Raw genomic sequence first — 27,659 nt, forward strand, 5'->3', positions numbered from 1 at the left:
TTTTCTCTCAAGCCCTTTCCCCAGTGTTACCTTTCCTGGAACAGGTTAATTACCAATTCAACCTTTTGAGTATCAGTATTCCTTAAACTGCCAGTGAATGGAAGTGTGAAGGACATAGGGCATACATGACTCATCTGCAATACATGGCTCCCAACATTCACGGATTTAATCTTGAACAAATACTTTTCATGCAAAGCCTATCTTGAGACAGAATCATTTGTCATAATTGAAACACATGCAGAAACTAGGTGTCTTAAGGAAAGGAAAAGAAACAAGCACAAGAAAACAACAGCCCAAGCACAGTTCATTCTGGTAGGATCATGGGGTATGACTTATGTTTGTGTTGGTTCTTGCCAAAGCCAAACCAGGTGCCATATTAAGTCAAGTAATCGTGTCACGATGCAGATTAGCCACAGATGGCAGCCCTTCGTTTCTGAACAAAGTGAGGCATGAATCTGAACAGCATGGAATAAAACTGAGAGTTCAAAGGGGGAAAATAATTAAATCCAATATTTATAAAAGAAAACAGATGCATTTCATGTGCAAGCCAAAACCACAGCTGATTTTATCAAGTACTGTAGCCCTGTATTCAAACCAACTTCCCTTTGCTATTTGATGTATATATTCACAATATGCTGAAGGTTAAAGCTGAAAGCCAGATTCCATCCTCAGTTACCACTTGAAAATGGGCTATAAGAATTCAGTGTAAATTCAATGCAGATTTAGAATGAATAATCAAAGATATGTGATGAATATATGAAGAGTAAAATCAAAGTTAGAGTAAATTTGTACATATCATTAGAACCCACAAATTTATGTTGAGCTCATTTGTTATACACTAACAACAAGAAGGCTGCTACAGGCAGCCCATGACAGATTAGCCTCCGAGCTTGTGTAACCTGGCAGGCCTACTGGGGCTAAGCAAATCTACTTCAGAAGAAGGTCTGCAAGTGTTTTTCATTAATTCTGTTTTCTTACTTATACTAGAGATATGCTGTTATGAAAACTTCCCACTTGCCATACATCTGAAGTGTACATAAAGTCACACTCCAATACTATGTGATAATGGAATGACAAGACAAAATGTCAAAAAAAAAGTATAAATTACTATATATAAACAGTGAGAGGAGGCTGAAAGCTATGTATGTAGTCAAGAAATAACTCAGAGTGAGATAGCTTTACAAAAATTTTCTAAACAGCTCTGTGGTGCAGGTGATTACTTTCTACGTCATAGAAAGTTACATTTAACTAAGGCTACCTTTATAAGGGAAAATTTTTCTTTAGCAAAGATCATTTAATCCACAATGGTTCATCTGTAATCAACTGTTCTCTCTCTCTCCAAACAGACCATTAAGGAGGAACAAAACACTAAATGTCTAACAAAAGGTGTCTGTTATGACTATTTACATCATCAACAGGAAGAGGTTGATTGCCATGGGTGATCCTTTAGCACAGGTGAATGTGGACAGTACTCTCTACATGAAGATAAAAAGCAGCATGTAAAGAAACAGTCCATTGCATTCAATAATTCTGTGACTGTTTCTCAACATAAAAAGTTGCTTTAAGCAGAAGCTGAGTGCCCACAGGGGTTCCAGTAATTCCAGGTGATGCAGATGTTTGAAAAAAAGAAAATGTTTCTCTTGAAAGGTGGAATCTTGTTTTATCCAAAGAAAACCATAAAAAATATATGTGGATTATTTTAGATTGATTGACATTTTTCAGAGTTGGTGCCAATCACTTTTATGAATTGATTACATACCAAGTTACGTAGAAGTAAACTCATTTCCTCTCTTTGCAAAGAATGCACTGACTATGGGCAAAATTAGATACTTATGGTGTACTTGTGATAGTGCCAGTATGCAAACTGCCATCTGGGTTACAGAAGTCACAAGCAGTACACAGAATACTGGTTTGCTTTTTCAATGAAAGGGGATCCATTTTAATTGTATGAAAGAATTTTCTACTCTTAAATACAGAAGGAAAGTTTCACTTCAGAAGTTAAACTTGCAAGTATGTAAAATACAACACACCTCTGAAGAGCACAGTGCAATCTGCTGTATTATCTTAAGCAATAATATTGATTTGCTTTTTCGAGGGTGTTGTGGGATCAGCTGGTGTTGGCACATTTCAGAGACATTATATGCAACATACACTGATGTTCACGTGGAAGAACCAATTGCTCTTTGCATGCTATAAGAAACTGTGTTTCACATAAAAGTTGTGGACAAAGCTGCTCTTTTGTTGACATGCTGTTATGTGTGGTCTGAAGCCATAAGGTGATTCAGAATTTGTGTTATCCATGCAGAAATTCCAAACCTTCCCCATATTTTGTCTCTTCATAAACCATACAGTTAATGTCATGACAAGTTAAAATGCATGGAAAATTGTTACATATTGTGAAATGAAGAGAAACACAGACTGTGACAGACTGAGCAGGCAAAGGGAAAGGATATAAAGATACAGACACTTACATATCCGTCATCACAAGGGCTCATAGAGTAATATCCCTTTATGGGCACACATCAAAATAAAGAAGATAAAAAAATAAGTTAACAGAAATAAATCACAGAGAAATGCACAGTTCTCAACAAACAACAAATCAAAATTAGCTACAAATTATCAGGCTATTAGCTTTGGAAACAGAAGTATAAGCACATTCTCCCAATCCACATACTTGTATGTTTTAAGACTTAATTCAGTGTGTCTCTCCTGTGATATATTTACAAGTTTTCTTTCTAACATCTAGCAAACATATCTAGTCTGCATATTAGTCCATTATAACTGTCAGTTACAACAGCTACATGCCAAGCACTGATACATTTATGTGAATATATGACTCCTATTGTTCATTACACTGATGCAGTTAAAAGAGAGAAGATCAGAAGATCAGAAGATCTCAGGTTCTGAGAAAGCAACTGCAAGTATCCTCCATACTTGCTTTGACTGGAGTTTCTCACCAGCACATAACGAAAGCTGAGAGAAACAATTTAAGCTGTTTCAGCAGTGTTAGCAATCCCTCATCCCCAAAGGCTCCAGGAATAAATTAAGAAAAAGTCTCTGTAAGGAAACCTGAGATTTAGTTACTAAAATAAAAAGTGGTGATAATTCATGGTTTCAGTAGTTTAGTACAAAATGTGCCATGTTCTCTTTAATTACATGAAAATATTTAAGTTAGAACAGCTTTGTATCTAAAAAGAACAGTCTTAAATCAAAATAAAAGTACACAGTTCAACACAATAAGACCAACATTAATCCTTCTGCTTCTAGTCTCTTTGTGTCAACTTGCCAATACCTCGAGGACATATTTATGCAGATGAATAAGCACATAAACACTGTACTCAGCAGGTCCCTCTTTCACAGACGAATACAGTCTTATAGAGAAGGTATATGAAACTTGCCACTCTTCACTGTAAACAGAAAAGTATTTCTGTTCTTTGACCAAGCTTTAAAATCTGACATTATTCTTTTTATTACCATCATACTCAGAATTGCCTGATGTAGTAAACTGATTGCTGATGATACTAAACTGGGGGGAGTGGCTGACACACCAGAAGGCTGTGCTGCCATTCAATGAGATCTGGACAGGCTGGAGAGTTGGGCAGAGAGAAATCTAATGAAATTCAACAAGGGCAAGTGTAGAGTCTTACATCTGGGAAAGAATAAACCATGTACCAGTACAGGCTGCGGAATGAACTGTTAGAGAGTAATGTAGAGGAAAGGGACCTGGGGGTCTTGGTGGGCAGCAGGATGAGCATGAGCCAGCAATGTGCCATCATGGGCGAGAAGGCCAATGGCATCCTGGGGTGTGTTAGAAGGGGTGTGGGCAGTAAGTTGAGAGAGGTTGTCCTCTCCCTCTACTCCACCCTCGTGAGACCACATCTGGAATATTGTGTCCAGTTCTGGGCCCCTTAGTTCCAGAAGGACAGGGAGCTGCTGGAGAGAGTTCAGCACAGAGCCACAAAGATGACTGAGTGGAGCATCTCCCTTCTTATGAAAGGTTGAGGGAGCTGGGGCTCTTTAGGTTGGAGAAGAGGAAACTGAGGGGTGACCTCATTAATGTTTACAAATACGTAAAGGATGAGAGTCAGGCTGTTCTCAGTGATGTCCAGTGATAGGACAAGGGACAATGGGTATAAACTGGAAAACAAGAGGTTCTGAAGAAACACAAGGAGGAATTTCTTCACTGTTCAGGTGAGGGAGCACTGGCACAGGCTGCCCAGTTGGGTTTTGGAGTCTCCTTCTCTGGAGACATTCAAATCCACCTGGACAAGTTCCTATGTGACCTACTCTAGGTGGTCCTGCTCTGGCAGGGGGATTGGACCAGATGATCTTTCGAGGTCCCTTCCAACCCTTAAGATTCTGTGGTACTATACACACATACAGACAGTTCCAGGCAAAGATGTTTAAAAATGAAATTTAAGACAAAGGAAAACATGGATAGAAACCAATAAGTGAGTAAAAGAAAGCAAGAGATAACCTGTATCGAGATAAGAAGACATTTCAATATATGCATATTTACTCCAGTGAAAATATAAGTAGGCATTATGACAAAGATGATATTAAAGGAAACCACAAAAGGTTGGGTCAGATGATCTTTCTATGTCCCTTCCAACTGGAGCTATTCTGATGGCAACAGCTTACCTTTGGAGTTGAGGAATTTAAGCAAACAAAAAAACCACCTGTCCAAGTTGCTGCAGGTAGTTGTATCACATGCAGCAACTTGTGAAAAAAGCATCACATATTGGATCAGCAGAAAAAAGAACTTCTCTCTACTTACATAAAGAGGTACTATTGTTACCTCTTTTCCATGTATAAGTGGTAACATCTAAGAATCATCCCATGGACAGGGATGGAGAAGACTGATATATTTCATTCTAAGAAAAGCTTGCTTAGGGTAGATGCTGTTTGCTGTAATGTGCAGATTATGCTTGGTGAATCCACTCTGGATGGTTCAAAGTAATAAAAAACCTTAATCCAAAACAAAAACACTTCTGTTACCATGTCTCCTAGGTTTCACGTGCCCTCCTGGTGCAGAAAACTCTTTCACAAGAAACAGAATATCTACCACCAATGATTATAACTTGATGGCATGTTCACATTTGCAGTAAGAAGTGTGTCTGAGGAGAAAAGCACAAGAAAAAAGGAGCCCATTCTAATCTTTACAGCTATCCCAGGAAACTTTAAAAAATTCTCTTTGTTTGCAGTTTGTAACTGGCAGATTAAGTTTGCAGAACAGCTGGTGCTTTTGTCCAATGACAGAACTAAAAAGAAAACAAAGAAGGTTTTTTTCTACAGCTTGAATTGCTGTGCCAAAAGAGACCTAAAACTTGCACAGGCATTAATTCACCTAATTGTAGCTATAGGTAAATATAATCAGATCGAATGGCAGTAAAAACATAATGGGCATTGACTCTACTGATGGTACAGTAGCAATATAGGCACACTGCTACACAGCCTTCGAGTCACGGAAAGATTCTCTGGTGGTTAATACACGTCTTGACCATTAACAGAAACTGCACATCTGAAGCAACAGTTCCTGTTTTCCCTTTAATACAAAGTGTAGAGAATCTTATTATATTATCCCTAGCCCAAGAAATTCCAGCAAGGTGCACATCTTACTTGAATCAGAAAATCTATTTGTGGATTTAGGACTTGAGCCTATGCTGCTTTTGATGGGGAATGAACATACAACAGTTCAGTAATTAAGAGCCAAGAGAATCCTCTTGGCTTCATGATGTGTATTAAACAGAAAATTGCAGGAATCAGAAAACTACAACCCAGGCTTCTTACCCATCAAATCATTATTAGAAAGAAAAAAAAAACCTAAATCAAAAATAAAACTTATGTCAAGAGTACTAAAGATACAAGGGGCTATGATAGATCACTTCATTATTTTCAAATCTATCATTACACACACCAATCCCCTGTCCAAACGAGCATTAAAAAGTCAGGAATCTGATTAAATCTTCGAATGAATGTTTCTTCAACTTGTCAGACCTGGTGCTCTGACCTCCTGTTCTTAGATACAGACCTTTAGCTCTGACAATTCCTTCTGGTTTCTTATCTCCCAGTTCAGGACAACACTTGTCAAATTACAAGATGAGAGACAGTGATAACATCCAACTGCAGCTAGGAAAAAAGCCTTACAGTAAAACAGGACTTTAGAGAAGCACTGCAAACATCTCCCAGCTATAACACAGTAGTGTGGCCTTTCTCTGACTACATGCAGCAGATGCATCCTGCTAATGGATTGGAGATCAGGCTCACAAGCTGACCCAGGAGGTCACAGAGCTGGCAAGAGGCATGAAACTTGTTCTGCTAAAGAATGAGATCCATGCCAGCTTACTGTTGAATACAAAACAACAGCCAACACCAGAAGCCCTTACTAAGTGAGATTTCATGGGTATGAGATTATGAGATCGTTGCCTCAGGCCTTAGAGCCAGTTCGGTGAGAAAGATTCGTTCTGGGATTTGCCCTCCTGATATAAATTTCTTCCAGTAAGAAAGCCAGGAAGGGGGGCAAACCGGGAAGCTGATGACTGTACAATAGCAGCACACATTAGTAAGTGATACATGCTACCTTTATAGCAATTTCACAGTGTGAAACCTCAAGGCTTTATATTACACAACACTACTTTCCTGACATTAAAAACTGAGCAGAGAGTACAATGCACTGTGAACAAAATCAAGTTTGCATAGAAATAATGCTAACAAGGAGGTAATACAAGGCATATTCTTTCATTTCCTTGGGCAATGCTTCATTTTGGTTACAGCACTTGTACAGTCCACCTTTCCAGCATAACTAAAAACTAACAGCGTAGTGCAGCTCATGTAACAAATATACTGTGTAGCTCAAGAAGACATCTCTGAGACTGATGCAGCTTCAGTATTTTCTGCTCTCAGAACCTGCTCCCAGACCTGGACTGTCCCCTAGGCTGCACCAGTATAGCTGACTGTGAACTCACATATCTCCTCTTTCCAAACTGTGTAATGCACATACACTCAACCCTTAAGTGTTAGAAATTTAAGGCTGAATGTCAGCACAACAGAAAAGTAATTTCCTTGCTAATGACTTTATTTTCTGCTCACCTGTTTAGAGACACTGATCTGGTAAAGTTAATTAACTTAAGGGCCTGGTCCTGACATTGATGATGTCAATGAGTCAGTGTCAAATCCTGAAAACACAAGGCAAAGTGGTGATAAAAAAGCCAAAACTTCATATTTAATGTCTGACAAAACCCCTTGGACATGGGCTTTTTGTCTTTTAAAACCTCTCACTTTTCTTGCCTACACAGTGACCTAATGGCAAGGATGAGCAAAGGAGCTGTGCCTGTGCTAGTCTCTTCCCCCTGCAATGATACAGGTGGCTGCTCCTTACAATTGGAGTTTTGTGAGATGGAGTAAGCTGGAAAGCCCACACTCTAGTGTCCCCAGTTGGTTCTGAGTAAAAAGTGAAGGGACCTTCCAACACAAATCCAGCACAGATGCTGCAAATTCATGCTACTATTTAGTCTGGGTCACGAGGCCTCCAGCTTTATTCCAAAACTTATGCAAAAACCTGAAACCACTTAAGGACAGAATAAAAACATCTAAGTATATAACAATGAGGTATTTGGAATCCTTGAAGAAAAAGAAATGGGATGACTTAGTGGCCTAGTGGCAAGCAGTTAGAATTTGGGTTTTAGTCCATCTCATCTGGCTTCCTGGATCAACAGCGAGGGAGTGGTTAGAAATACTTTGGGATGATGAGGAAGGACTCTCATTCTTCTTCTCAGAAGATGGGATCTATGTTTTTTTTTCTTCTATACTTATTTGTGTTTCTACATGTTTGCCGTTCATGTATAAAACCAGAACTCTCTACATGGCAAATGAAAATATGTTCAATCAACTGTGGACAAATCAACGAGGAAACCTGGTTATGATGCTACAAGCAAAGACTATGATTAGCACTCCAAAACTTGGCTAAACTTGGCTAATGCCTCACAGTCTGAATGTGTGTGTCTGCTTATAGAAACAATGTTAGATTTCAACCACAGTAGCTACTATAACCTCACTGTCAAGGAGTGACCTAAAGCAGTCAAGAAACCCTTAATCTAAACAGTCTCACTGGTCCTTCATTAGAGAAGCTTGCTGGCACAGCAACTACCTCAAATAGTGTGGGTAAAGAAGTCATAGTGTCACACAGAAATAGGTATCCTAGTAAAGACTAGGATAAAAATAGATACCACTGTGTCAGAAGAACACAGCTTTACTCAGCTTAACCTGGATAATTTGGAACAGAAGGGAGGCAAAAATGTACTTACAGAACAGAAAAAAACCCCCACTAACAACAAATCCTCCTTCTCTGACTTATGTACACAGCTGGAGACTGCTAAGGTGGCCATAGTGGCATAAGTATAGCAGCAAAGGCACTTCCAGAGTAGAAATGCTTTAAGAGACACTTTTAGAGAAGCAGGAGTAAATCAACATGATGCATAAGATCAATGACAATGTTACAGTTGAATATCTTTAAGTACAAGGGAACTGGGGAAGTATGGCTACAAGAGATTTTTAGCAATCACCTAATCTGTCCTGCAGGAGCAGCCAAGCATTAACTGTTCCGTTCCTCCTAACTGTGGCAGTTTGTCTCATTTGTTCTTAAAATCCTCCAGTGACAGACATTCTAGATGAAATACTGTGCTTACACACTGCTGCTCACCCACTTCTTCAATGACCACTTATCATTCTTAACACTCTTAAAAGTCTTGGTTTGTTGTTTTTTTTTTCTCCACAGAGAAGGAAACAGATGCCTATGCCTAAAGGCTAAACCATACAAGGACAGATGTTTGTGCTCAAATAGCATATGAGATAGGAGAAAGACATATGCAGTTTAGCAGTAATCCCCCCAGCTTTTATCAGTGAAGATACAGTTTCAGCCACTTCTGCACTCTCTGCAGAGTGAATAAAGAAGCAAATCAGCACCCTTGCATAAGGATGACACTCTTCCTTTGCTTCCTTGCCAAAAGCATTCAAGAGATGAGAGAAAAAGAAATAATAAGAGTAAAATCTTGGGCAGATGGAGCACCTTGAAAGCACAGGAGGAAAAAGAAAGGCCTTGATACAAACAGAGAGCTGGAACAGGTAGAAGAGGACACGTGGCTGTACAGAATGAATGATCTCAGCACAGGGAACGAGAGCCGAGATGGCAAAACTTCAGAAGACTATTAAAGGTAAAGTATTATCTCAGAAAGCCATTGGCAGGGAAAGAGTGAAGATCCCTGAAAACTGTTGATTAGAAGAAAGATGCAGGAGGTACATTATGGGGTAGTAGATGGTATAACCATGCACCACAGACATGGTGTGAATCTGAGGAGAGAGGAGTTACAGACAGCCCCTAATGTTAAAGTAGTGGACAGAGATCCTGGTTCCTTCCTGAAACCCTGGGATATGCAGCCTGCAAAAAGAGTTCACCTCCTAAACACATGGCAAGTCAGAGAAAGGTGTTCTGACCACCAGCTTGGAAGTGAAGGCCGTTAAAACAGCTTGAAGAGCAGTGAAGAGTAATATTTATATCTGAAAATACTAGTACATAGAAAAGGAAATATTTTTATTATCTCCTCATCTTTCTGTAACAGATTTTCAAGAGGAACAAAATGTACTCAGTGTCATTGTTATTAAAAACCTTGGCTAGAATAAGGAGCAAGAATTTTATTTTCTTCTGCTTTTGCTTTGACACTTCACAATGCTCTCCTGCTACAAAGTACACACGAATATCTGCTGTGGCAAAAACAATAAGCACAGTTCTTGACTTTGGCTTGTCTTTCTAAAGCAGCAGCACACAGTAGTTTAATATGAAAAACATTTTTATACAGCTTCAATGTTAATGCTTAGTTGAAAAAATTAAACAAGGTAGATATTAAAAAAAGGTTGTGTCACTGAACAGCTTTTACATGGTCATTAAGTCATTTAAATTTTCACACCTCCAGGAACAGTTTCACAGACATTAGAAACTATCCTAAGCTGGTTCTGCTGCTGGGAAAAAAAGCTCCCTCTCCTTTAGGCAGAAGAGATTGAGTGCAAAACATTAATGGGCTCTCCTGGTTTCAGCTGGACAGAGTCAATTTTCTTTGTAGTAGCTGGTATAGGGCTGTGTTTTGGATTTAGTGTAAGAATAATGTTGATAACACACTGGTGTTTTAGTTGTTGCCAAGTAGCACTTATCCTAAGTCAAGGACTTTTCAGTTTCCCATGCTGTGCCAGTGAGGAGATGCACAAGAAGCTGGGAGGGAGCATGGCCAGGACAGCTGACCTGAACTAGCCAAAGGGCTATCCCATACCACCGAATGTCATTCCCAGTACAGAAACTGGGGGAGTTGGCTCGGAGGAGCTGATCACTGCTTGGGGACTGGCTGGGCATCAGCCAGCAGGTGGTGAGCAACTGCATTGTGAATCATTGTCTGTCTTAGGTTTTATTTACTTTTCTATTTTTGTTATCTTCATTAGTAGTAGCAGTAGTAGTATTTCAGTTATTAAACTGTTTTTATCTTAACCCAGGAGTTTCACTTTTTTTCCCTTTCTGATTCTGCCCCCATCTCACAGGCAGGGGAGGGAGGAGTGAATGAGCAGCTCTCTGGTGCTCAGTTGCCAGTTGTGGTTAAACCACAACATGGACTCAAGCAGCCAGGTGTACTGCAGTTAGCTGAAAAGGAACACGAGGTTGAAGTGGGAAGAAAGAAACCCTAGGGATTCTGAGCTGTGTATTGATAAGACCAAATAACCTTAGATACGGGATTAAGGTTCATCAACAATGTGGCTTAGATGTATCACCAGCTAGGTCTTACAAAAAGAAAGGGAAGCCTTTCCTTTGTCCCCTTTTCCCCACTTGTTCTCACGGTCCTGTGTGATGCTTGTCCATTAGCTGGCTAAGCCAATGCACTCTAGGGTTATAGGAGCATCACTGGCAGCAGAAAGGAACACAGCGTATGTCCAGACCTGAGTAACACCATGCACTCTACCTAAAATCAACTGGCTAAGATATGCCATGGAACCATACACAGGACATTAGTTTTAGAGTTTTTTGGGTTTTTTTTTAACCCCATTCAGTTAGCAATTTAACAGACACATATCTTACTGTCATCATAACAACAGAACTAATCATACTAATGAAGCTATCGCTACATAACTATGTCATTTTCCAGCATCTGAGATCACAAAACCTTATGTATTACCATGTTCTTATACAAGTGTGGAAACAGATTGTTTTGTCTCACATTTGTTCAATATACAGCATTGTCTTTGAAATAGTTACTGGACAAAAACCTCAAACGTTAGTACTTACGGTTCCAGGCCTTGTGAAGTCAATACTTTGTGCCACACTTTGTCTCATCTGATTGCTAAACAAGCGAACACAAACATTTTGGAGATACTCTGACGTGATCTATAAAATAGGAAACACGAAGAGAGAGGAGGATTATATAAAACCTACAGTTTCTATCCAAGAAATGATTCTACACTAAAGGTCATTTCTTTTGGGCTGTTTTTTTTAAGAAGGCATGAAATCACACAGCTGAAACTCACTGATGCGAGCACAAGGTATATACTGCAACCACAGTTCTGTTCAGAAATTAAGAAAACTGTAAACTCTCTTCATCTGGGAACAGTTATGCTATTCACCAGAATAAACTAAACACTTTCAGAGAGTCTAAAAGCAAAACAGAATTTGTCACACCTATGTTTGCAATCAGATTTTCCTCAAAAGGTAAGTTGTCAAATGTTAAGTATGAAGCAATTCCGTGCTTTAGACTCAGACAATGATATGCTGATGTGCTGTCCAGCTAAAGGGCAGAACTTACAAAAGTGTCTTGTACAGCAGAGAGAATAAATATGAGTTACACAGTGTAGCAATTTGTGTTTCAATGCAAAACGTCTCAGCAGGTTTAGGGGGAAGGATTTGTTTGGGGAAATATACATCACAATAGAACTGCTTCCTTTCAGAACAGTTATTTGCTCCCCTAGAACAGAGGACTGAGATTACAGAAATGCAAATAGGGACACCAATAGTCTCAACTATAACAAGACAACAAAATCCTTCAAATTCAGAATGCTGTAACTTCAGCGTGACTTTATTCAGTACCGAACTCCACTTTGGATTCAGAAATGACAGAAACCAAGATTCATGATGGAAGAGCCCCCTCATCTGGACACAGAGGGGAAGGATGAAATGACTGCCCAGCACGCGGCTTACAAAGGAAATGAAACAAGGTGCCTGCTTCCTTCACCACGGAAGGTAAGAGGATATCAGCTTGGAGAGCACTGAAGTATGAAATGGGAGGCAGCAAATGAATGACTATGTGTTTCTTATTGTTGTCGAAGCTCATGTGACAGGAGCAGAAACCACTCTGCTGTAAAACAAAATCCACATCTACAGGCAAACTCTTCCTTGCAGCTGCAATGTGAACAGACAGTGATCCCAGACGCTGAGGAACAAACTACAACACATTCACACTGATGACAGGAAGAAGGTACATACTGACTGCTCATCAGGCAGCACAGGAGCTCCAGTTCTCTCTGCTAACAATTCACAGCTTCTTTAAAAGCATCTATAGGCCACTAGTATATTCCATAAGAATAATCTTCAGGTTATACAGAAGTTATAGTGCAGAGGCATGCTTGCAGAGAAGACAGCACAAAAGGTGAAGCATAAAATCACCTTTGCATAAAAACATGCCCATGAGAAAGCTGTACCTGCTCCAGTCACACACGTGTGTCCTGTTTGATACTCATTCACTCCTACACCACTTCCCTTTAGTAATTAAATTTGCAAGTTCATCTGAGCAGGAGAGAAATCAAAGCTTTTCCTCACCAAAATTTTGGATGAGAAGACTGTCTCCACCACAGTGTAACTTAAAACAGACCTGGCAGCAGTTTTAAATATACAACCTCTGATGGGCTGTATTGCAGTCAGTAACCAGAGAAATGCCCTCTAATCACTGCTGATGCCAAGACTCAAAAGGAAACTCTCACAAGAGATCCAATATGTCCTGTGAGATGGTGACAGTTTCTTACAAGATTTCTGAGCCAGCACAATTCAGCTCATCTTCTGCACTACCCTTATCCTCGTGCACAGGGGCAAAGAGACACAGGACTTGGAGAAATGCTTGTAACTATGAAGCTTATTTCACATTTTACTGGCATTCTCACTGCATTTTCTGGAGGCTGGGCAAGTACTCATCTGAGTCATCTCTTACCATCTTGCCACTGACTGTGGCTTTCAAGGAATCCACCAGCTCTGCAGTGACTCCAATGAGATTATGGTAGTCTGCCTGCATTTTGTTAAGTTGTTTCAGGTAGGTCATGCTCCTGTGACCAGCTTCAAATAACTGTTCATGAAGTTGTTGCAACTTTTCTGTGAGGAGAATGATAAAAAAGAAATTACATTACCTTTTGAATTAAAAAGATAAAAGAACCCATATTCATTTTTACTGCTCTGAAGAGCTGACTTCAACTGCTGTGGAATTACTTTTATTCAAGGAGTAGAAATGCACTGCAAGGATAATTCCATACTACTAGTGATTTCACCACAATGGCTACAAGTATTTATTTTACCCTAATTACCCCAATTACAGTTGCTTGACAGTTATAGTGGCAATGCAACTATAAAACATCACTGAATACACTTGTGTGGACATCAAATCTGAAGAATATGTGACAAAATGCAGCTCAGGCTCAGTTAACTCAACTTGCTATCTGCAGATGTGATTCACACCCTATCTTCTGTATCTACTAAAGTAACAGTGGGTAAGAAATATTGTCACTCTGAGCAACTGGAAAGGTCAAGCTGCCACTTCAAAGACAAAACAACAAAACAGGAGAATGACAGGACACAGAGATTGATGTCAGTGTTTATTAGATTACACTGTGAGGCTGTGTATTTTCTGTAGTTGAGGCAGAGAAATAGACTGCTGATATTTAGATAATGTAGTGCTTTGCTTATTTTAAAGTAAATACTAAGACTTCTGTCTTTTAAGGAAAATGGTATAACTCAGGAAAAAACCCCAAACAACATGCAAGTTATCCAGCTGCTCATTTGCTCTTGAAATATTCACTGAATTCTCTGGAGTCACGGGGAATTCTCTGCTCCATTCTCTACTTCAATACAAATTATTTCAGGTGAGTCCATCATTTCCTGGTTGCTGGTAAGCTATATAGTTACTTCTGGTACCTTCAGTTCCTGAAAATAACTGAAATTTTTCTTTTATAACCATCTAAATACAGTTTTTAAAAAGTCTATTCCTGATACATTTTGTTCCTTCAGGATCAATTACTTCACAGACAAAAGAAGCAAACAAAGCACCAAAATCTGCATCCTCCCTCCCTGTCTCAGACAGGTACGTGGAAGTCGGGCACAGAGTTTTGGAGTTGTGTACCACAGCACCCATCTTCAGGACTGGACAAAACTATGAAGGGAAGCACAATCGTTCTGTTTTACTCCTGATGTTTATGTATTTTGCTAGAACATTATGTTTCAAATTAGTTTGCTGAGAAGCCAGTATTGCTCTAGTGTTGTGAAAATGGCATCGTGCCCATCTGCAAACAGACTGAATATTTACCACTGCACTTTCTGTTAAACCATGGGCAGGAATGAGCTTGACTACAGAGTTTCAGATAGAAGCAGGATTTGTTTCCACAGGTTTCAAATTTTTTGGAGCTAGAGTACAGCATTCCAAACAGCCCAGTATGTCACAGTTTAGGTCCAAAAAAATCCAAAGGGAAGGAAAACAAAGTAAGTAACAAAGATGTGAAATTGGGAATTAGAAAAACTAGTTCTTGCTCTGGCTTTGAGCAGACTGTGCTCAGAATCTTTGAGGAAACCACTACCCTCTGTAACAATTCACTGTCTAAAGACATAGATCATACGTTCCTGTAAAACAGAACCTTTGGGAAGCGTAACTGCTATAAGCAGAAATCTTGGGGATCTTCATCTGGATGAAGAATCCTAAGCAGTACAAAGTTTCACCACACAGTTATGCTCTGTGTTTAAAAAAGGTTCAGCATACAATACCTAGCAGCTATGATAAACAAGTTCTGGAAGATTTTGGTGTAGTTATTAAACAATTGTCCCTTGCTATTTGCTACTCTGCTGTCCCATGGAGGCTGGCATAGGGGCAGTAATCTTCAGGAGAGGGAAAAATGGGGAGTGAAGTGCTGTCTTAGCACCATGGTTTATCTGGTAGAGCTTTCAGAAGCTTTTACAATGGTGAGCAAGTTATATTGCAGGTAGTGATCTAGCAATCATGCAAAAATATCTGCCAGACTTTTGACAAACCGCTTCAAAACCATATGGACAGAAGAGACACAAACCTGTCAGGTAAATATTACTCAAATGGAACTAAAAAAGCTTTCATTACAAATGAAAAAGATCAAAAGCATTAGATAACTTTATAAATTCAGATGCCAGAAGTTGCTTTAATAACTTGACACATTTTATGGATTTTTATGGTTTCTGACATAGACTGCTTTTATCTCATTTATATTAAAAGCAGTAGATGGCAAACAGCTGATTTTTACGTTCAGAAAATTTAGCTAAATGATTCTTTTAATCAAAAATGGTCATTAATAGACTTTAGCTATAAATTATCAGTCTTAAAACAAAGCATGGGATACAGGAGGTACACTTGCTTCTAATTTGTATTTTTTCAAAATCTATGAGTTAAGGGAAAAAAAAGGCAGTTATTTTACTCTCCCAGCTTCCTCCTCTCTAGGAACAGCTGCTTTCTGAGAACCACTCATGAATAGCAGCGTTCTGCACCTGCAGGATTTGTGACTGACATCTGATATCAAACTCCAAATCAAGCCACTCTAATGATATTTGTCTTATACTTTCTAGGAGGGAGCCAAAACTTGCTTGAAATAACAATACAAGCTGTGACAAGACACAGATCCTGTCCAAATCCATCAAAATGCACTTGGAGAAAAACAAACAGCAGAACATTAGAAGAGCTCCCAGTAACACCAAGTAATCTCGCTGAGTGTCACACATTGTAATTCTTAACACTGTTAAAACCATCTCAACTACAATCAATAGTCATCAACTTCAAAAGATAGCTTCCAAAGATGATCCCAATTATTCTTTCATGACAATTATCAGCCAACTTTGCTTCTATTTTTATTTCACAGCCACCACTGCTAAACTGCTTCCACAGCTTTCATATGATATGCTCAAAAAGAAGAATGTTTTTCTAAACCAATACAAGATTCTGAAAGCAATTCTTACAGAACCCAAGCCACTCTTCAGCACTTTATTGCTTTGCCTAGATGAGCAGATTAGAATACATTTTCATTTAGCTGTGATACAACTCATTTGATTCAGAGTTTTCCAGTGGATGTATCTAGAGCATGACTTTCACTCAGAGGAAACTTGGATAAGTCATGAAACATAAACCTACTCATTAATTTGCTTTTTTTTCCATAGCCCAGTGGGGAAAATTTTCAGTGATGAAAAGCTGTCTTCCAGCTGCAGTCAGCAGGAAAAACTACATAACCAAAACTCCATGCAGCTCATGAATTCTAGTCTTGGCAACTAAGCATCAAGATCCTGCTTATCCCTTGCCTGTTAGACCCAGAGATTATCAATTCTAAACACTGGTCTTTACTGAAAAAAGGGAGTAAAAGAGAAGAAATGCAAAGTCTTGGCATATCTTGCTTTTTTGTATCACTTCATTTTTCCACATAAGTAATTTTACTAAAAAAGGAAAAGTATTTCATGAAAGTTTCTCTTACTGAAAGAGCAGGAAGATTTCATGTTGATATGTAGCTGACTCAAGTACAGATGAAGAGCTGGTCCTGTGCTGCCTCATCCTCCCCTTGCATTCCTGCCATATCCCCATAACCAAAACCAGACAGATCAGGGAGCCATCCGTTCAGGTAAAAGTTAATATTTAGTTGTTTAAAATGTTAAATCACTGTCATCAGAATCAGGACTGGGAAAAAGGAGAGTGCCTTTAGAGGCAGTTCACATTTATGTGACCTTGTAGCAACAATTGAACTGTACCTGTAACAGGAATCAGAGTAACACAACACATATGGCTTCTCTATTTCCCTCTCCCAGGCACACCTCTAAACACTGACAAATGTTTTCAACATAGGATAAACTTACAGAAGAGGGAAAAAACCCAACTCTGGACTTAATATCTACCAAACTCATTATTCATATGTGGAGGAAAAGAAAGCAAAATAAAGAAGATATAATTAACCTCCTGGTTTAGGAAGACACAATGTACAGTACAGCTTGTGACTCTGCCAAAGGAAGATGCTGGTATTAAGCACCATCTGAATTACTGCCAGCACTCTTGCCTGCTCTCTCCTGTATGTAACTGTCAAGACTTTGTGATGTTTTGACTCCAGTTCCTATGAGCAGACAGGGAGTTACACGTATGCACATAATTCCATAATAGGCTTTTCTTTCTAAGACAGAGATTGGTTGTCATTCTTTACAACAATTTACCCATAACACAAACATACTTCCTGAATTTGTGTTTGATTCCTGTCTCTCTCAGCTCATCCTCACACACTGCTGAAAGCATTGACGCTGGCCAGACTGAGTTCCTGCATCAGTGCTGAGGAGTTGCAGGTCCTAGAACCTGCTGTCAGACTGTAAGGCTCTTCAGGTGATACTGAAACCTTGCACAAAACAAGTTGCCTTGTTTATTTGCTTATCTAATTCCTCTTAAAATTACTATCCACATACTAAACTGGCAGTGTTCCACAGACAGGTAGGTCACAGTTCTGTTGTGCAGCAGCCTGACACACTTCTCCCCCAAAACGGCGGAAGAGTGGTTGTGAACTCATGTACAGATCTGTAGTGAGGCAGCCTAGGGGACAGGAGCTGAACACATTTCCAAATACTTCATTCCCCCTGTCTCTGTTAGCACAGAGTACGCACTAGAGGTCTGAAGCTCTCAGTGCAAGGTGCCAACCATCCTGCAATTCTTCTCTTTTCAGACAAACATATTTGAGAGCAGTAAGATAAGCACAACTGCCACCTGAATAGCTTTGAAAACCATCAGGTATGAAATGTGGGGTTTTTTTGCAAATGGGTAAAAAGTCAGACTGTAAGAGGTTCATCAAGCAAGGTAAACACACTAAACTCTCCAGAACATCCTCAAGAGCTTATGCACAACCCTACCCAAACTTGAAGCGCTTCAGTATGTCAGACTAATGACTGGTGACCATGTAGAAAAGGCTGTTTCCAGGACTCTCTGCCATATTGCTCTTCATTCATGTGTTGCCTATTAATTTTCTTTGCATTTCTCCTTCACTGATAAAGTAAACATTCTCCAACAGCAATTATGTGCCGTGGATCCTGTGTCATCTGAACAGCACACTGCAAAAACAACTTCTCAGATCCAAACATTTCTGTGAGACAGGCCTCAGTAACCTTTATAACAAAAACCCAGACTGACCCAGCCTCAGAGACACATAACGGATCTACAAACCAAGGCTGTCCTGCATGGATCTAATACCATGGCAGTGCCTTGACTTGTACAAAGCACAGGACCTTCCCAAATAATTAGGCCCAAAATAATTCAGGCTAAATCGCGTAGTTATTTCTTTTTAACCAGAGTATGGAGTTATTGCCTTCAGAAAGTCCACCACAAGGAAAAGGAGTAACTTGTGGAAAATCAAAATCCACAAAGATGTTTCTAATAGTCAATGAAAGTCTAATGCAACACAAGACACAAACTAACAAAGAAAATACCTGGGACTCACAGGAGGAGATGAGCCTAACTTTCTGTTTAATTCAATCTACATATAGTAAATCTTCAGTGTAAAACTAGCTTAAAATAATTCATGAGGAAAAGTCATTTTAGGAACTCAGCTGGGCTCATATAAATCCCTACTGACAAAAAGTCAAGTGAAAAAATTGCATATAAAGTAGCTGAGAATCTAAGTTCTATTTAATGAATTGATTTCTAAAAGGTACATATTTCCAGTGCCATCAGCACCTCAAGGGGTGCAGTGCTGAAATGATCTCTTTAAAGGGTCCCAAGTCACTTACACACTTAAATGTGTATGAACAGTTTACCTAAAAATGCAACTCAAGACAAACCAATATGTAATATTTCAGCAGTTTAAACAAGGTGAGTGAATAGGAACAAAAATCAACTTTGTCTAAGATCGTCAGACAGTCATCAGAATAACTGAATGAGAAGTGAAATCTGGCAGGCACAGATAGGCATAAGTAGGTATGAGAAAGGAATCTGAGAAACTTACCTTCACCATAAGTAAAAATGAAGAGCTGGTATATACTTTGTACAGAATTCTCCATTTGCTTTTACCATATTTCAGGACAGAATAGAAGTAAAATATAAATCCCATTACTAGACTCTCTCATTTCTAGTATCTGCCTACACTCAACCCTACTGACTTCAAGCAGTCAGGCAAAAACTATCACCAGGACAGATGTCAGAATTTCAAAGGATTTATGGCTATGCATCACTAGTTTCCCCATCATTGCAAGCAGACTTTCCACTACTACTATAGTCCCTAATAACATTACACAATTTTCTTACCACAAACAAAATTTACCTTTGTTGTACTGTCCATTCTCCTTCTGTTGTACAAGTAGGAGCAGTTCAGGAAGATGCACATCCTTCTAGTATGTGTTTATTCAAGAGACACAGAATGAGAAATTCAACCAACTGACAAATCCAACCAAGGCAAATATTCCTTCTGTCCCAGGCAACTGCCAATGCCTGATGCTTCACAGGAGAGCAAGAATAAATTAATCAATTATAAACACTTGTAAGTGTACAATGTGCAATGTAAGACAGAGACTTGAGACTTTTTGCTGACCTTTAAAGATACTAAATCCAGACCTGAAGTATTTAACACACAGCAACTCCAGTTTAAATGTATTAACACCAAAATCAAAGGTCAAACCGCTGATTTTACATAAAATCAACATACAAATACGTAAGTGTTTTGGGACAAGCGGTGTTTTATACCTAAGAAATATTCAGGGCTCAGTTAGGATCCAGCCCATTGCTCCATAAAGAAGAATAAGCAGAGAGAACATTTTCTTCAATGGTTCTATGCCAGACACCTACAGAAACGTCCACAACGTGGGAGTGTAAGTAGTGTGTGGGCCACTGATCCCCATCCTGGCAAACGGGCAGGGATGGAACAGAAGGAATATCATTTCCAGCTTATCATTCAATACCACCATGGCAATATGCTGCTTTAGAATAAAGTCAGATGAAGTCATTTTCAGCAGGAAAATGACTTTCAACTTCTCCCATTTAAAAAAATGGAGGGAAAAAAATGCCAGAAGCAAAGACTCCAGTTCTCTCTACCTCTCTTAAACTATACTGACCAAAAATGAAGAAAATTTGTCATAGAGCTAGTTAGTTTGAAAATTAGGACTGACAACACAGCTTAAATAGAAAAACACCACAGTCTGAAGCACAAGCTGTTTGGTAAAACAATAACTTCTGGGACCTTTAAAAGCCTTAGAAAAAGTTCAGCTAGTCCCTGCAATGGCTAATTGAAAAGACTTAACTTTACAGGTGCCAAGAAGTCAGGATAGATCTTTGCCTTCAGGTATCCTGTACTTTATATGTGGAAACAAAGAATGGTTATATGACAAATAAGGAGGTTCAGATGCATCTACACATTGCCTTTACATAACTTTTTCAAAAGATTTTTTTGAATGTGGAAGATAAACAATGCTCCCTATCATTAAAACACTGAACTGCAACATTACTGCGATTCTGCAATGAATTTTAGCAGCACATTCTTCCAATAAATTTCACTGCCTCTTCAGAGTAATTTTAATTCTCTTTGAAGTGTTTTCTCAAAAGGATACGAATAAAGTGAGAAGCCGAGGAGTCTGTCTGGCTTTAAGACTCAGAGACAGGAACTCTTCCAATCTTTTCCTTAAATCCAGTGTCCAAGAATCCTTGAAAAGAAAAACAAATGATGACAGTTGTTCACCAAATACGTACACTCTGCTGAAAGCACTGTTTGGACCACAGCTACTAAACAAGGCAGCCAGCAGTGTCTTGAAAAGATTTTCCTTTCACTATTACTGAATTGAATGTGGCTGCTCACTACCCATAAAAGTGTACAGAAGTTAGAAGACAGTTTATAGTATTATTCCTAGACAAGAGTTCTTTTTAGAAGCTTTTTTCAAGTGTAACACTATCCTATAGTGTTGGAGCCTACAGTGTATATACATGCAGGAACTGCCCCTTTAAACTGTACCTTTAAGACACAAGCAACTTGAGAAAAAGGGAAAAAGATTAATATGAATTTTAAATGTATTAAAAAGAGTACTAAATGAATAATTTTCCATTGCTCAGTTTTCAAAAAGTAGTCAGTGTAGTCATCTTTCACTCCTAAGAAGATTTGGGAGTTATGAATTTTGTCAGTAGCTATTGCAAGAGTCACGACGTGACGTCAGTGGTCAGTGTTTCTAAAATGTGGATTACAAGAAAAACAACTCATTTATGAGAAAGAGACCAAAAGATCATCCACTAACTGGAATGTTGTCTTCTGCCTGACATAACGTCTTGTGAGCACAAGAAAATAGTAATTGACGTGTACTTTGGCTTTTTTCCTAAGAATTCACTGAATACTCAATTTTTTCCTATGTCAACCACTCAGTTAAGCTAGTTCCTGCTTGACAAAAAGCTAGCCAACAGACACAAAAGCAGTATCTTCCAACAAGAAGCAGGAGCTTCCTAAACATACTGCTGGATATGTGCGTGTTGCAAGCTGCTCTCACAGCTCAGATACACCCTCATTTCACTGAGTGCTGGACAGCAAATAGAATTTATTTGATGCATTTACCAATTCAGTATCCAGACAGCGGTGCACCACAGCATGCTGTATGTCACCAAAGGAACCACATCTCCTACAGAGAGCAGTGTATGTTATTTTTCAAGATTCATTACACAAACACACAGGAACGCCAACTATATAAAGTATCAGACGCCTGAGAAAATGAAAAGCCCTAAGAACACTGCTTAGTAGGTCAGTGACTCACTGCTGTTCTTTTCCAAACATAAAACAATCTATGTTTTAACACTAACATGGAATGAGCTGTACAATTCCCACAAGAAAATAGGAGTGACTGTGGACTAGAAGCTTGGACACAGAGTTATTGTGAATAAACATGAGGTTCTTGTTTTAGAGAAGGCATTCTAAAAACCCAAAAGCTGCTAGGTATAATTAAAAAAAAACATTGTCACATCCCATCTCTAAGGTCAATCAGTACTTTTTATAGCTAATCCCAAAGGAAAATGGCAGTATATGCCTTTTTTTGGTGTTAAACTACAGCTCCTCATCAGCTGGTACATTCAAAGTCAGCCCTAGGGCAAGTATCACTTCAGCTTTGATTTGATTTGATGTCAAAAAATGTGTGGCAGCAGCAACATAGGCTGAAGTTACCTCCTCTTACCACAGCAACTACCCACAGCTGCTTAGGTAAGTCAGCCCAACTGTCCATGTGGTAGGATGGTGAAGCATTTCAAACCTATAACCCTGCAAAATATTACAGAAACAAATGTATGCATGTGTGCATGCATACATGGGAGCTGCACACACCGTCCCAGGCAATAAAGCACATCAGTTCCTCCAAGTGCAAGCAGGTAACCACTCGTTTCCAGTGTAACCAAGAGGTTAAAGTGCAGTTTTGCACTGCAGGAACAAGCTGTCAGCAGGTGAAATGGTGGCTGTACCTTCCTCATAGCTTTGGACATGACTTCCTGACCCTCTACCTGCATGGTGCCCAGAAAGCAGTCTGTGCAAGGGTGTCTTGTTAGCCCCTCATTGACTGTAGATGACCATGACACTGAAAATATATCTACAATTAAGACCTATTCTGAAGTTCACACTTTCATTCTCTCTTCTCAACTTGCATGTGCAACAACTGAACTCTGGAACAGCCATTCAAAGGCAAAGGCTGAAACATACTTAAACAAATTAACCAGGAAAAATGCCTGTAGGAAGAGTCACCAAACCAAAGTGCACAGATGTGCTTTTACAGCAATTTTACCAGGGGGAAGACTTTCAGGACACAGACAACACTGACTCATTCTCTGTTACAGGAGGATTACTTATAAACTTGGCTTACTCTTTTCCACATTAAATGAAACTGCTTCAGTGTCCTTATGCCTAGCTATCATCTTTTATAAGCAGCTATATATACATGCAGTTAGTGGAGTTGGGCAATAACCTCAAAAAAAGTGAACTACTTGATTCCCAGAAGCATGTTTGTTCCAGGGCTGTGTGGAAAGAAAGGAGAGGCAGCAATTCTTATTTGTGGACACAAAACTGGCATAGCTTTTAGAACTCGAGCAAATATAAAGCATATATTTAAGACGGCACTATGTTCTGATAGCACTCTCACAACCCTTTCTCCATCAAATATATATTATTTTATGATTGTACAGTTTCTGTTAAAGGAATCAATAAAAGCAATTACCAAACTACACATCATTCTGTATCTATCAGCCCATAAGAAAAGCCATCACAACTATCTGCTCTGCAAAACAAATACTTACCTGGAAAAGTTCTTTAAAGGAAGGATGCACCAGGGGGTTTGGAACAAAAGGCAAAGCATAGAAGGGAAGAAACTCTGTAGTCTGGCTCAGTGTAGCTCCTTTTGTTTCCAAGAATGCTTTAAAATGAGACATACTTTCCTCAAGCTCAGCTTTGTCCTAGGAAACAAAGCAGCATATTTAAAAAAACACCACTCTGGATGCACTGTAAAGCTGGAAAATACAAGCAAGGAACTATATACATTAACACCAAGTTTGAAATCACCGAGTATTTGTTATCTAAAAAGCTATATTTATTTAACTAGAGAGCATTATGTCATGTTTTCACCACTCCAAAAAGGAAAAAATAAACCACTGTTGCTGTTTCTGTCACCCAGGTGCAACAAAAGAAGAGAGATAATTGCTTTTTGAATGTAAAATGTTCCTGCCCACTTCAGGCTAGATTTCTAAAGCAGAGAGCCATTTCCACACTCAGGGCAGAGAGGAAATGCCTACTTTAAATCTGCTTTGTTTCAGTGATCCCTGCTGAATCAAAAATCCACTCACAGGGCACTAGGAAGGGAAGCTGCACAAAGAACAGACCAAAAGCTCCTTAGAGGCTGGAAAACGTGCTGAAGGCATCCAAATACTCCTGTAGCAGCTGACAGGTGTAAGGCAGGAGCTATTAAGTTCCTGGCTGATCTGTTTGACTCCAGGCTACTTAGATGTCTCTTCATCAAAAAGGTCCCATTCAACAGACATTTTAATTTATGACAGCTTGGAATTGTAGTTTGCATTATGAGACACTGAACTGGTCAAGATTCAGCTTTCCCATTTCATCAGAAATATTTGTATTTCAACACACAGCTTCAGTCCAAACTAGAAGCAAAAATAAGTGTTTTAAGACCCTCCTATGGGCTACAATTAGAGGTGTGAAAGTATCAGCCTGCTGGTATTTTAAAATACTAGTTAAAATATTTCAGGAGCTGTAAGATAAGGACACCTCCAACTTCCATCTCTGTACTTTACAATACAAGGAGTATGGTTCAATCAAAATGCAGATTGTAGCCTAAAAACTGGATACATAATACATACTGGATACAAAACTGGAATTCTTTTTAGTAAACCTCCCCTCCTCATCCACACTAAAGATGAGTAAATAAACTACGAGAAGCAAAATGAATTTGAAGTTTGAACTGAGAACTAAACTTACAGGTTTTCCCACAGAATGTTTTAAGAGGTAGGTGGCAAAGTGTATGTGAAGATAAAACTCCAGTTTCTGAGCATCTGGCTCATCATCCTGGACTGAAGACGAAATATGCTCCTCCCAAAGCTGGAAGAAAACTTTCTGATCACCATTTTCAAATGCCGTGAGCAAATCTTTCTGCAAAAGGGAAAAGCATTCAGTGAAAAACCAAACACAGAAGAGGTACATTTTTATAACAGCAGGCTAGTGAAAAAGAATTCAAGTGCCACCTGAACACTTTGAATCCAAACTTTTACCCCAAATCTCTCACCATTCAATGACACCTAAGCATTCTTTCACCATCTATCTTCAATATCTTTGACAGCCTAAACCAACTATCAGTACAAGAAGTCCCAAATTCTCAAGCACATCAAGGGGACCCATCTTTATCATAAAGGAAAAATAAGTGCCTACATGGTGTGTGAAAATCAGTCTTACCAAACTACGGCAAGCTATAAATCTAAAACGGTGTGATCTAAAACTACTGACTCTAGTTCAAAAGGACTAGTGTTCTACCAAAAAAAAACCCCAAAGCCAATCCAGCCAAACCTGAAGGTTCCTGTATTGGAAGAAGACTGCAAGCAGGTGCCTTCAAATAACCAAGAATCTGTTCAGATACTCTCACTGTTGTAATAATTCACATGGTGGTCAGTGGCCTTTCACTCTTTTTAATGCTACTCAAAGTGTGACACATTACCTGAACAGGTGGAGCTTTTGAATCTCTTGGGGAAACACCAGCTGATTTAGGAAGTGGCTTCCCTTTTATTTTACATTCCTTTGTAAATACTTTCACTGTTTCTTCAAATTCAGCAAAATCCAAATACTACAAGAAAAAAACCATAGAGAAACAATACTTTTTTAGACTATAAATGCTTCAATCAGTGACCCAGGGAACTGTCAAAGTCCTTCCCAGTTTCTCTGTAGCAGGGTCTATAAATGTCAAAAGATTACACAGCAACAAACAAGAACTGGTAAATTTCCTCCTGCATCCTAGAGAATCATACAGACAACCAAGCACATCCTCTCTGAAAGAACTATGCCTCATGACTTAGTAACTGAATTCAAACAAAGAAGAAAAAGAACTAAAATCCATTAATGCTCTATCTTTGTTGAAGAAATGAGTAAATAACTTCCTTGTAAATTATACCCTGAGAGGGCAGAATTCTTAAGTGTGACTCTCATCTCCACAGCAGCAGTCAGACAGTTTGAACTCTAAGCTAGGCCACTCATCTGAAGCTGTGCCTCTTCCTCCCACAAAGTACAGTCACTATGCTACACACAAATTTCCTCTCCTCTCTCCATCTCTGGAGTCTTAGTTACCAGTTGCTGAGGCAAGACATGACATGTAATTTTGCAAACTTGGATTCCCCACATTACCAAAGAGAATAGGAAACATTTCTTTTCTTTACTATTAACATGAACACAAGTATAGTGATGATTAAGTACTTAAACCTTTTTAGATTTGTTTTCTGGGATCCAGAAAAAAATGGAAGTTGTATATGATTTTGCCATTTGGTACTCTTGAGGCAGTCAGTAATTCTCCAGGCTTCTGACAGATGGCCTGGGCACAGCGATGGCCAACTGTTCCTCAGCAGCACCTGACCTGTGGAACCCTGCACTCAGTGCATCACACAAGCACACAAGGCAGGCGGGTTACACTGTTGGTCTGGTACCTACTTAGGGCCCTACATTAGACTACCAACACAGTGTTGATCGAAGATATGAGGCAGTAACAAGCAGCAGAAGTGACAGTTTGTGTTCTTGTTCCAAATCATAAATATCCCATTTCAGCCAATTTATCCAGAAAGCAGAAGCACAGGCCACCAGAGAGGTGCCTGTCCTTAACTTTCCACAGGACTGTTTCACATTTTGGAATATATTCCGATGAGCTCTTACAGGCAATATGTGGAGAGGAAAGTCTACCTGGGAAAACCTTGCTTAGGCATTAAACCACAGAGATCAGCAGTTTCAGGACTTCATACTGGGCCTGTCAGCTATAGGGTTTTTATATGGCTCTGTGGTTGTACAGACATATGGAATGAGGTGACAGCTAAGCAATGTTGTAAAGATCTCACTGTTATCACAGGTTACACGTAAGTTTCAACGTTGTCAATCATAGAATGGTAGGGCTGGAAGGGACCTTTAGAGATCATCTGGTCCAATTCCCCTGCAGAAGCAGGTCCACCTAGATCAGGTCATTCCTTTAATGAAAGCCTCATTTACAATGAACAATCCATAATTCTAGATTGATTTGATCTTTAACTGCTGGCATTTAATAGCCCTTTAAATCTACACAGTATGACAGATGTCAATGTGAGTTCAGAGTGTAGCAAACACTTGGCCAGACAAATTTACACGGCTGTTACAGTGCCTGTCTCTGAATACAAGCATTATGAAATATTGCTCATTTCAACCAAAAAGAAAAGAAGATAAGGGGAAAAAACCCCCAAACCAACCTCTCTCACTAGCGCGAGTAACTCGGCCTCACAAGGCGAGTCAACCATTGCTACGCATCACTGCTGCGCCTCATGGCCAGTAAACCTGCAGCCGCAAAGAAGCCGGGTGTTACAGACAGCACAGCGCTTCCCACCGCCCCACGGCAGCTCAGCCGCTCGCCGCCCCTTGGCCAACCCCTCCGAAGGAGTTCCGGACCCGCTCCGAACCGCCCCGAACCGCGGAGCGCTCCCACAGCAGCCCGCGGATACGGCCCGCTCTCCCCCTCTCAGAACCGCGAGCGTGCGGCCCTACCACCTCCGGAGCCAACCGCAGAGAGCAGACGCCATGAGACGCGATGAGACGCGATCAGACGCGGAGCGGCGGCGGCATCCCCGCGGCGCGGCCTACCCGTCCCGGCCCCGCGCCGCCGCCCGTCGCCCTGGCAACCGCGGCCC

General features: G+C 39.7%; 1 protein-coding gene and 1 long non-coding RNA gene across 12 annotated transcripts in view; one reads left to right on the plus strand and one right to left on the minus strand.

Annotated features, from left to right (window-relative positions):
• ARMC9 (armadillo repeat containing 9) overlaps window positions 1–27,630 on the minus strand; it is a 93,726-nt gene extending 66,096 nt beyond the window's left edge. For 6 of the 11 annotated variants that reach the window (XR_009819550.1, XR_009819549.1, XR_009819552.1 and 3 more), the window contains exons 1-10: window positions 27,517–27,630; window positions 27,225–27,309; window positions 25,466–25,591; window positions 24,736–24,906; window positions 23,547–23,702; window positions 20,846–20,938; window positions 19,567–19,591; window positions 13,227–13,384; window positions 11,318–11,416; window positions 2,472–2,507 (exon numbers count right to left, since the gene is read on the minus strand). Coding sequence is in view for 3 of the 11 variants with exons in the window: in XM_062006102.1 (XP_061862086.1) it covers window positions 2,472–2,507; window positions 11,318–11,416; window positions 13,227–13,384; window positions 19,567–19,591; window positions 20,846–20,938; window positions 23,547–23,702; window positions 24,736–24,906; window positions 25,466–25,591; window positions 27,225–27,272 (912 nt within the window). In the remaining 8 variants the exon portion in view is untranslated. Of the gene's footprint in view, window positions 1–2,471; window positions 2,508–11,317; window positions 11,417–13,226; window positions 13,385–19,566; window positions 19,592–20,845; window positions 20,939–21,831; window positions 21,896–23,546; window positions 23,703–24,735; window positions 24,907–25,465; window positions 25,592–27,224; window positions 27,310–27,420; window positions 27,490–27,516 lie in introns of those variants that run through there. The other 5 variants (XR_009819554.1, XM_062006103.1, XR_009819551.1 and 2 more) reach the window with 4 other exon arrangements.
• Window positions 13,995–16,318, plus strand: LOC133626490 (uncharacterized). The gene is made up of 3 exons (XR_009819560.1): window positions 13,995–14,148; window positions 14,294–14,366; window positions 15,866–16,318. It is a non-coding gene; the product is annotated as an uncharacterized LOC133626490 (long non-coding RNA).
• Window positions 27,631–27,659: the final 29 nt, after the last annotated feature.

The sequence above is a fragment of the Colius striatus genome, chromosome 12 (genome assembly GCF_028858725.1).
Source record: "Colius striatus isolate bColStr4 chromosome 12, bColStr4.1.hap1, whole genome shotgun sequence".
Classification (NCBI taxonomy): domain Eukaryota; kingdom Metazoa; phylum Chordata; class Aves; order Coliiformes; family Coliidae; genus Colius; species Colius striatus.